The sequence below is a fragment of the Mucor mucedo genome (genome assembly GCF_025094135.1).
Source record: "Mucor mucedo strain NRRL 3635 chromosome Unknown EV154scaffold_15, whole genome shotgun sequence".
Classification (NCBI taxonomy): Eukaryota; Fungi; Mucoromycota; class Mucoromycetes; order Mucorales; family Mucoraceae; genus Mucor; species Mucor mucedo.
This window is the reverse complement of record NW_026252299.1, coordinates 308,640-319,203: the sequence shown is the minus strand read 5'-3', so window position 1 is coordinate 319,203 and position 10,564 is coordinate 308,640. Positions and strand designations below refer to the sequence as shown.

Here is a 10,564-nt window from a genome sequence, read left to right as displayed (position 1 = left end):
GCCCATTTTTGAGGTACCTACATTTAGTTGAAGCTGTAGAAGCGCATGATCTGACCATTTACTTTGAATATACTGAATAGACGCATCTTTGATGTTATTCTTCAGTGTTAGGCCTAAGTATATAGTCAATAGTCGACGTTGTACCGATTTGGCGTTGGAAAGTAGGTAGGGTATGCATACTGTTATGAATCATACTGTTGTAGAACAGAGAATCGAGGTATGTAAGCCATTGTGCGGAGGTTTTAAACAATCCCTTTCGACTAGTTATATCGCGTGAAACATCATAATTAAAATCACCTGAAATAATCAGCTGATTGATATTAATAGTGTCCGTTAGAATATATAGCATGTCACAGACTGATTCAAAAAAACTTCGGCGAGCCGGGTTTGAATCCGCTGGTGCGTAAATGTTGAGAATGTAAAAAGGATCGTAGAAGTTGTGGGGGTGATGCACTTTGCACAAAATAAAACGATCCGACGAGAATATATGATCAGTGGAAATCTGAGTCAAAATAAAATCAGGAGAGAATGATATAATACCACAGTGGTGAGTCCAAAAGGTTTGTTGGGCTTGGAACTGGATATCAAGGGAAGGAATAGTAGAAGGAGAGGCATGGGTTTCTTGTAAAGATAGAATATCAAGTTGTTGAAGACGAAGATAACGGATATAAGACGACTGTACTGTTGAAGATTGTGTCTTCACTAAACTGTTACAGTTTAGTGTTGCATAATTAAAATTGATTTTTTTCCCCATTAAAGATTATTATTATCTTTAGGAGAAGGCTCTGACTCTACTTGGATATTGGAGACAGAACCCACAAATGTCTTAAACGTTTTAAAAGTTCCCTGAGTAGCGTTCTGAGACTTGCTACTTATGTCTGAGTGGATCGTATGCATACTGGTGTCCGTCCCATACTCATCCTCATCATCCTCGATACTCGATTGTGTATCCTTAATTTCGTCATTAGGGTTAAAGTCGAAGTCATCCATGTCACTATCGCTACATAGTTGTTCGTCTAAGATGGTCCTTATTTCCATTTCGAAATTTTCACCTAATGTCAAATCGATCTGCTCTACAGGTACGTGCTTCTTGTGATGACAGGTCTTACTAATTGTCGTCTCTATTGAGGGTGCCCATTTGGATTTCATTAATTCCTCAGAAGCATCCGGTTTAGCATCTTCGTTTTAAGATTGGTCTTTGTAGGTCTTTCTAGGTTTCTTAAACTGATTGGGTCTCTTTTTTTAGACTTAGGGTCAGGACAGTCAGCTGCACGGTGGCCATATTTATCACAAGAGTAGCACAAAATACCAGCGGACGCTTTTTGACATTCGTACTTGGTATGGCCTTCAGAATGACAGTATCGGCGCCAAGTAGGCATATCCGGGAAGGTCGCATAACAGTATTCCTCTTCATTCCAATAAATTGTATGTTAAAGAGTGGCTTACGATTGTCCTGTAAGTTACTGAATAATCGCATACCCGGTACCCAAAAATCATCCTTCAGTGGATGAATATCGGAGGCCAATATCAATGACCGTGCCAAATGATGCTAAAGCTTTACGTAAACCTTCCAGTATTAGAGGGGTAGATCTCCATATATCGCTCAGAGCTTTTGCCTAAAAATTTGATCCCATAAAAATTGATAGACCCAGAGTACTGGTGGGCAATGGTAGTGAGATGTTCAACGTCTGAGATCATTGGAAATTTTGAAATGTCGAGTAAAAACCTTGGCGAGATCTCGCATGTCGCCAGATGCTTCTTCTAATAATTTTATCAGTGTCAACCGTTCCTGTCGAGTCGTTAGTAGCAGTATGTCGTTGTCGATAAGGGATCTTTTGGTGGTGGGGAGGCGTTTCATTACTGCGTCCCTGTAGGATACTCCATTTTGGGGTCCCGGCAAAGGTTGTTTCTGTTTTTAAGCAGAAAGAGCCATGCTAATCTTTTATTATGATCTGACCCAATAACGTGCAACGGCAAGTCCAGATCATCAGTTTTGATTTCAAATCCAGATTGAATATCTAGCCGGAAGTATAATTACGTATTTGTTATGGGCAGTACCAAGCAAGTATATAACAGCTACCCTTAAAACATAATGGTGCTTAATGACATAATTTTTTTCTTACCACGGGACCAAGCTTCAGCCGTCACGGTGCTTAAAGCCTTATTTTTTTTTTACAACGGGATCACGCTTAATTCACAACGGGGCTTAAGGCCATTTTTTTTTTTACAACGGGATCACGCTTAATTCACAACGGGGCTTAAGGCCATATTTTTTTTTTACAACGGGACACCGCTTAATTCACAACGGGGCTTAAGGCCATATTTTTTTTTACAACGGGACACCACTTAATTCACAACGGGGCTTAAGGCCATATTTTTTTTTTTACAACGGGACACCGCTTAATTCACAACGTGGCTTAATGTCATATTTTATTTTTTTACAACGGGATCACGCTTAATTCACAACGGGGCTTAAGGCCATTTTTTTTTACAACGGGATCACGCTTAATTCACAACGGGGCTTAATGTCATATTTTTTTTTTTTTACAACGGGACACGGCTTAATTCATAACGGGGCTTAAGGCATTTTTTTTACAACGGGACACAGCTTAATTCATAACGGGGCTTAATGTCATATTTTTTTTTTTTACAACGGGACACGGCTTAATTCATAACGGGGCTTAAGGCCATTTTTTTTTACAACGGGATCACGCTTAATCCACAACGGGGCTTAAGGCCATATTTTTTTTTTTACAACGGGACACCGCTTAATTCACAACGGGGCTTAAGGCCATATTTTTTGTTTACAACGGGACACCGCTTAATTCACAACGGGGCTTAAGGTCATTTTTTTTTACAACGGGATCACGCTTAATTCACAACGGGGCTTAATGTCATATTTTTTTTTACAACGGGATCGCGCTAAATTCACAACGGGCTTACGCGATCCTACGCTAAAGTCATAACGGAGCTTAAAACCCAATTTATTTTTTACAACGGGACACCGCTTAATTCACAACGGGGCTTAAGGCCATATTTTTTTTACAACGGGATCACGCTTAATCCACAACGGGGCTTAAGGCCATTTTTTTTTACAACGGGACACAGCTTAATTCACAACGGGGCTTACGACCATATTTTTTTTTTACAACGGGATCACGCTTAATTCACAACGGGGCTTAAGGCCATATTTTTTTTTTTTACAACGGGACACCGCTTAATTCACAACAGGGCTTAAGCCATTTTTTTTTTTACAACGGGACACAGCTTAATTCATAGCGGGGCTTAAGGCCATATTTTTTTTTTTTTACAACGGGATCATGCTTAATTCACAACGAGGCTTAAGGCCATTTTTTTTTACAACGGGACACAGCTTAATTCATAACGGGGCTTAAGGCCATATTTTTTGTTTACAACGGGACACCGCTTAATTCACAACGGGGCTTAAGGTCATTTTTTTTTACAACGGGACACCGCTTTAGTCATAACGGGGCTTAATGCCGTATGTTTGTTTTTGCAGGGAAAGGAAGCGCAGCTGTCTTTCAAAATGTATTTATTGTCCCGGTGAGACTAAAAGGGAGTTACCAAGGGGTATTATTTTTTTTGCGTGTTTTTGTTTTGTTTTAAGAGTGACGAAGAATAATGTGAAAAAGTTAAAATTGTGACAACAAGGCGAACGAGGTAATTTTTTAAAAGAAAGCACACTATTGTCAATCGGCCAGAACTTGAAAGTGTAGTTGCCATACAGATGAATTGCAGAGTGGAAGCACCGGTACGATTGTGAAAGGTTGATCGTCAGAAACTAGTTGCCAATGAGATCTCCAGACCACAAGTAAAATACAACCAACAATGGAGACGAATGATAAAGAAGTGGCGACAGTAGATTTTTTTTGTTTTGTAAGTCATTAGAATCAATCCAAACGAGTATAGCCAGTATTCTACCAGGTTGAATTAGCACGTCCGTAAAAGGTGGTCGCAGGCTTTGGAGGGAACAAGGAATCACGCAATATGGCTCGCAATTGTTTTGGTTGATCGAATGCTTGAATACATGTGGACATTTAGGACTCAAGAAGAGGACGGAAATTGATAGACCCAGTAGACTCTATATTGGCACCCAAGAGACGACGAAAGTTACCAGTATGTTGTATGAACCCATCGGCTATTGCGACCCGAAATTTACGAAGTAGCGTAGGGGAATATAGTTTCACGATCAGATTGTTGTTGAAGAATATGTGTATTGGGACCCACGATGAAGAAAATCGCGTACCAAGATCTTAGACATACGGACGCTGCTGCGAGGGAAAACTACAGAAATGATTGACTCAGAGGCCGGAATAACAGGAGTGTTGGAAGCTGAAATGACGATTAAAGCTAGGTCCAACTGCAGAAATGTAGCTAATGACAAGTCAGATTGGCTAATATCATATGTAGGTAAGGAATCCATTAGGGAAAATAGAATTGTGAACGAATTTGTTGTTAACGGACGAAATCTCTGTCTTTTTGTTGAAAATAGAAGTGGCCAGATGTAAGAGGAGGCACCATCAGATGCGATGAGAGAGAGGCTTTATTTGAGATATGGGACACTGGTACGTAGAAAAGATCAATGAAGATGTTCAGGCTGTTGTAGCGCTGTGGGAGCAATAATCAAATCAGCTAGCCAACGCCAGTGTAGCTTAAGTTGTTGGACTAAAGGATCTAAAATACCAACACCGCCTTTCGCTTTGTGACGAACAAAATTTCGGTATGCTATTCTTGGAAAGCGAGATGCATTGAGAAAAGTACTACAGATTCCACGTAAACGATCAATTTGACCTTTTGTCAGAGGAACTATACGTAGCACGTGCCATAATTTTGATAGGAGGAGGGTATTGAGGACAACTGTTCGGCCTTTAATTGATAGATTACGTTCAGAGTGCACTTGACTCCACGTTGTATATTTTGTATTAGTGTGTCAATCGCTAGGTTTTTCTGAGAAGCATTAAAGTATAATGGTTAGCCAAGATAAGTTAGTGCATCAGAGGAATATCGATCATGCCATGAAGTAATGGGTGTCTCCCGTGAAAGCAAATACGCCGTCCAGTAATGACTTGATTTACCTGACAATGAGAACGTCTGGGTGTTAGCGAAATTTAGTTTTGCGTTAGAAGCGAGGGCATACTGGTTAATAAGTTGTTCTAAGCAATCAAAATCCTGGTGGGACTCTAGAAACACAAGAGTGTCGTCTGCATAAGCCATGACTTTTAACGGTTCAGGAGATGGTTCGGACACTAATGATGGGAAACAAAAGCCTTGGAAATTTGTTATTTGTTGCACCGAGCGAAGGAAGGGATCAAAGGCTATATTAAACAACAGAGGTGAAATAGGATCGCCTCGTCGTTGTAGGACTGGTGTAGATAGGTGGCCATTAATATTGATGTGAATTTGTGTGTTAAAAAATAATGTGCACAGTGACGATATTATCGGGTTGGGTATCCCAAATTTGTTCATCATTCGAGCTAGGTATGTAGGATGGATTAGGTCATAAGCCTTTTCCTGATCTAGAAATAGTCCAATTGCGTTAGACGAGTTATGTTCGGCTATAGATATGACGGCTTGCAAGGTTTTGCCATTTTCACCAATGAATCGACCAGGCATAAATTCCATCTGTTGTGGACTGATCAGGTCATTCATGTACATCATTAAGCGGGAATTGAGCATACAAGTAAAGAGCTTGGCATCTGTGTTGATAAGGCTGATTGGTCGATGGTTACTGAGATTTGTGAGATCACCTTTTTTAGGAAGGAGGATCATACACGTCTTGTGCCAGCTGGGAGGAAAAATACTTTTGAATAGAGCATCATTGTAAACCTGGATAGCCACCCGTAATGCAGCAGCGTTATGTAACATATGGAATAGGATTTGATATGGAATGCCATCTATACCAGGGCTACTTTGTGGAGGAGTGCGTTTAGCAGCGTCCAGTAAATCATCTTTTGAAAATTCAGTTAAGAGATGCTCACTTTGACTTTCGTCAAGTACCGAACTAGAGTGAATAGTCTCAGCTAGCAGATCAATTGCGTTTAAGTTGGTGTCATCTGGAATGTATAAACTTTGATAGAATGATTGAGCTACATCAGTCAGAGCTTCTATAGTTGTACAGGATGCTGATGTAATTGGATGTAGTAATTCCGGAATGAAACTTTTGGTAGGGCGAGTAGTAATAGAGCGTTTCAGAAAAGAAGGCGAAGATTCACCTGTTTCCCTCCAAATTTTTTGTGATCGTAAAGAGTCATTGGTAGACATTTCCTCTTGTAGTCCCTGAATTTTCGCTTCCACTTTGGAAAGTTTGAATTGTAGGGCAGCTGTAGTCAGTGACGAATTATTGAGGATCGAGGTTCGTTTTAACTGTAACACATCTAAATGTTTTTTTACGCCAATTAGCATGATGGCGGCCAGTTTTACAAGCAACTGTTTGAACTATATCCTTAATACGATCCCATCGAAGCTTAGGGCTAAGATCGTGACGAAATGTTGAGCAAATTTTATCAATCTCTTGATACATGGAATCTGAAAATCTGGGATTCGAAACTAAGGCTGGATTGGCTCTCTAAAGTCCTTTTCTTGAATGTGTACAAAGACACTTAAACGAAAAAGTTAATAGAGCGTGGTCAGTCCATGCAGGTGATATAAATTCCACATTGGATTTGATCTTATCAAAGTATAAATCGGAAGTCGAATATATGTAGTCTATGGTTGACATTTGTTGACCTCTTCGAAATGTGGGTGATATAGTAATATTGCAGCCAATAATAATATGGCTTGTTATTACACAGGATAAGATCTTTCCTATAAATACTCTTATTTTTTTTTGCATTTTTAATAAATATTCTTGAGTTTTGTCTTCACCTAAATTTGGGATTTATCTTGTAATTGATACTAAGTAGTATTTCCTCCGCTTTTTGTTGCTGTTTGTTGTCCATTGTAAATTATACAATCACATCATCTTCTTACATAAACCCGTCGTAAACTCTTTAATCTTTTACATCTAAGAATTATATTCTCTTCTCATCTCTCACTGTATTATTATCGATTTACATCTATTTGTCTTATCCATATATTTTATCGTCTAAGATCACTTCAGAAATATTCTTAATAAATAATAAAACTAAGTTGACAACTAAAAGTCTGATGCTCACTATCACAATTGTTGTATAATAATAATTGTCCCTTTTTAAATTTAAATCCGTACTAGCGCTATATCAGTAGGTGAGTCTAGGCAGTTCAGAAAATTGGATTGAAGCGTTTGATTGCAGCGAAATTGGTGATTACTTAGAGCCTGTTGTCCATTCAAAGAGGTGGAGACATCGCGCAGGTTATAATTAAAATCCCCAGTAATGATCGTTCGAGAGGGTAAAGTTGAAGAATTACTAGATAAGTTGACGGAGGGAGTATCTTCTCTGGAACGAATTATAGGCATCTCGGTGATACGAGAAAAAAATTGTTGACGTTCAGAGAGTTGTGCCGGAGCATAAATGGTAACAATAGTTATAGGATCAAAGGTACATTGAGAATGAGTAATAGTACACTTTATCACCCGTTGATCAATTGTTATTAAATCAGGAGTTAGTTGCTTGCTCCAGACTGTTTGTTAAGTTTGGAATAGATTATCAAGAATTAGCTTCAGTTCAGTAGTGGAAGCGTGTGTTTCTTGTAAAGTAATGATATCTAGAGGTGGGTTTTGTTTACGCAGAAAATGAATAAAGTCTTGACGACAAGAGGGTTCATTGATTTTGACAAGACAGCGACAGTTTAATAGCGATCCTAATGGTACTTGAAAGGAAAGAGCGGGCCAAGAATGGATCTTGGTTAATTGGAGGAAGAGAAGAAGATGTTGATCCTGTTGTTGTAGTAGGACGAGGATTAGTGGTGGTAGTGTAATTTGAATTATGTAGATTCATAAAGTAATATAGATTTTTTTTTCTTAAATAAAAATGTTGGAGATATTTAAATCTGCCCCCTCATCAGGCAGATGTGTTCCGGAAGGAAGATGTCGGTGAAGAGGAGGAAGGGTCATATTTTACAGCAGCGACACCTTTATTAGCTCGAGGAGAGACTCATTTGTTGCTTATAGTAGAAATGGGAACTTTAGCAAACGTCGTCTTCGGGTTACTGGCTTTGTTGGTAATTTGTTCTTCAACAATAACTAATATATTATTGGCTACCATGGGAAGCTCTTCGACATCTGTTAACCCATCCGCATCGTCCTCCGAAACGTCCATCATAGATTCGTTATCGGATACCAACGTAATTGATTGGGAAGTACGAGGATGACGGGTCTCCTCGTGGGTTATTTCGTCAAGGGTGGGACTGGGTTTGATGCCAGTTGTTTCATCCATATCTTCGGCACTAATAGTGTAGGTGGGTGTTACTAAGACCTTGTTGAGGCTGGGCAAGAAAGTTAATTTTAAAAGATAGACCTTCAAAATGATGTTGTCCTGAGGGCCTGAAACTTTCTGTCGTGCCCAGTAACAATAGGATTGTTTACTGCATCGTCGACAGCCGATTGGCCATCCAAAATGACTTCGATAAGTTTGCCCTGACTGTCATCAGTGTCATGAGTACCGAGACAGGTACCAAAAGGAAAACGCACATTACGTGCTTTTTTAAAATCAGGTATTAAATTTAAAAATTCTTTTTCAACAAAGTAAAAGACGGCATGTTTAACACTACTGTTACGATGAATAGCTGGTTTTTGATCTTTAAGGTCAGTAATGGGTTTGAAGATGTGTCTCCAAGAGAGTCGGTAATTCGATATTTCGAATTGGGATTGTTTCGGTATGCTCGAGGTGGTAAGGCTTGTGCAGCCACATCTCGAAAAGAGCGTGTTAGTGTCTTTGAAGAGCCAGGATTATGGTTCTCAAAAGATGTTGAGGGTACCGTCATGTTTTTAAAGCGAAAGAAAAAAGTTTTTTTTTTTTTTTTTACAACGGGACACCGCTTAATTCACAACGGGCTTAAGGCCATATTTTTTGTTCAGCGGTGTCCCGTTGTAAACAAAAAATATGGCCTTAAGCCCCGTTGTGAATTAAGCGGTGTCCCGTTGTAAAAAAAAAAATATGGCCTTAAGCCCCGTTGTAAAAAAAAATATGGCCTTAAGCCCCATTGTGAATTAAGCGGTGTCCCGTTGTAAACAAAAAATATGGCCTTAAGCCCGTTGTGAATTAAGCGGTGTCCCGTTGTAAAAAAAAATATGGCCTTAAGCCCCGTTGTGAATTAAGCTGTGTCCCGTTGTAAAAAAAAATGGCCTTAAGCCCCGTTGTGAATTAAGCGGTGTCCCGTTGTAAACAAAAAATATGGCCTTAAGCCCGTTGTGAATTAAGCGGTGTCCCGTTGTAAAAAAAAATATGGCCTTAAGCCCCGTTGTGAATTAAGCGGTGTCCCGTTGTAAAAAAAAAAATATGGCCTTAAGCCCCGTTGTGAATTAAGCGTGATCCCGTTGTAAAAAAAAAATATGGTCGTAAGCCCCGTTGTGAATTAAGCGGTGTCCCGTTGTAAAAAAAAATATGGCCTTAAGCCCCGTTGTGAATTAAGCGGTGTCCCGTTGTAAAAAAAAATATGGCCTTAAGCCCCGTTGTGAATTAAGCGGTGTCCCGTTGTAAAAAAAAAATATGGTCGTAAGCCCCGTTGTGAATTAAGCGGTGTCCCGTTGTAAAAAAAAATATGGCCTTAAGCCCCGTTGTGAATTAAGCGGTGTCCCGTTGTAAAAAAAAATATGGCCTTAAGCCCCGTTGTGAATTAAGCGGTGTCCCGTTGTAAAAAATAAATTGGGTTTTAAGCTCCGTTATGACTTTAGCGTAGGATCGCGTAAGCCCGTTGTCAATTTAGCGCGATCCCGTTGTAAAAAAAAATATGACATTAAGCCCCGCTGTGAATTAAGCGGTGTCCCGTTGTAAAAAAAAAAATATGGCCTTAAGCCCCGTTGTGAATTAAGCGTGATCCCGTTGTAAAAAAAAATATGGTCGTAAGCCCCGTTGTGAATTAAGCGGTGTCCCGTTGTAAAAAAAAATATGGCCTTAAGCCCGTTGTGAATTAAGCGGTGTCCCGTTGTAAAAAAAAATATGGCCTTAAGCCCCGTTGTGAATTAAGCGGTGTCCCGTTGTAAAAAAAAATATGGCCTTAAGCCCCGTTGTGAATTAAGCGGTGTCCCGTTGTAAAAAATAAATTGGGTTTTAAGCTCCGTTATGACTTTAGCGTAGGATCGCGTAAGCCCGTTGTCAATTTAGCGCGATCCCGTTATAAAAAAAATATGACATTAAGCCCCGCTGTGAATTAAGCGGTGTCCCGTTGTAAAAAAAAAAATATGGCCTTAAGCCCCGTTGTGGATTAAGCGTGATCCCGTTGTAAAAAAAAATATGGCCTTAAGCCCCGTTGTGAATTAAGCGGTGTCCCGTTGTAAAAAAAAAAATATGGCCTTAAGCCCCGTTGTGAATTAAGCGTGATCCCGTTGTAAAAAAAATATGGTCGTAAGCCCCGTTGTGAATTAAGCGGTGTCCCGTTGTAAAAAAAATATGGCCTTAAGCCCGTT

General features: G+C 39.6%; 1 protein-coding gene across 1 annotated transcript; it reads left to right on the top strand.

Moving 5' to 3' along the window:
- Nucleotides 1–8,695: 8,695 nt before the first annotated feature.
- On the top strand, nt 8,696–9,085 carry EV154DRAFT_478133 (uncharacterized protein; the record flags this gene model as incomplete). Its single annotated transcript, XM_051598163.1, has 1 exon — nt 8,696–9,085. One exon carries the CDS (start codon nt 8,696–8,698, stop codon nt 9,083–9,085), a length of 390 nt encoding a protein of 129 aa, XP_051461154.1.
- Nucleotides 9,086–10,564: the final 1,479 nt, after the last annotated feature.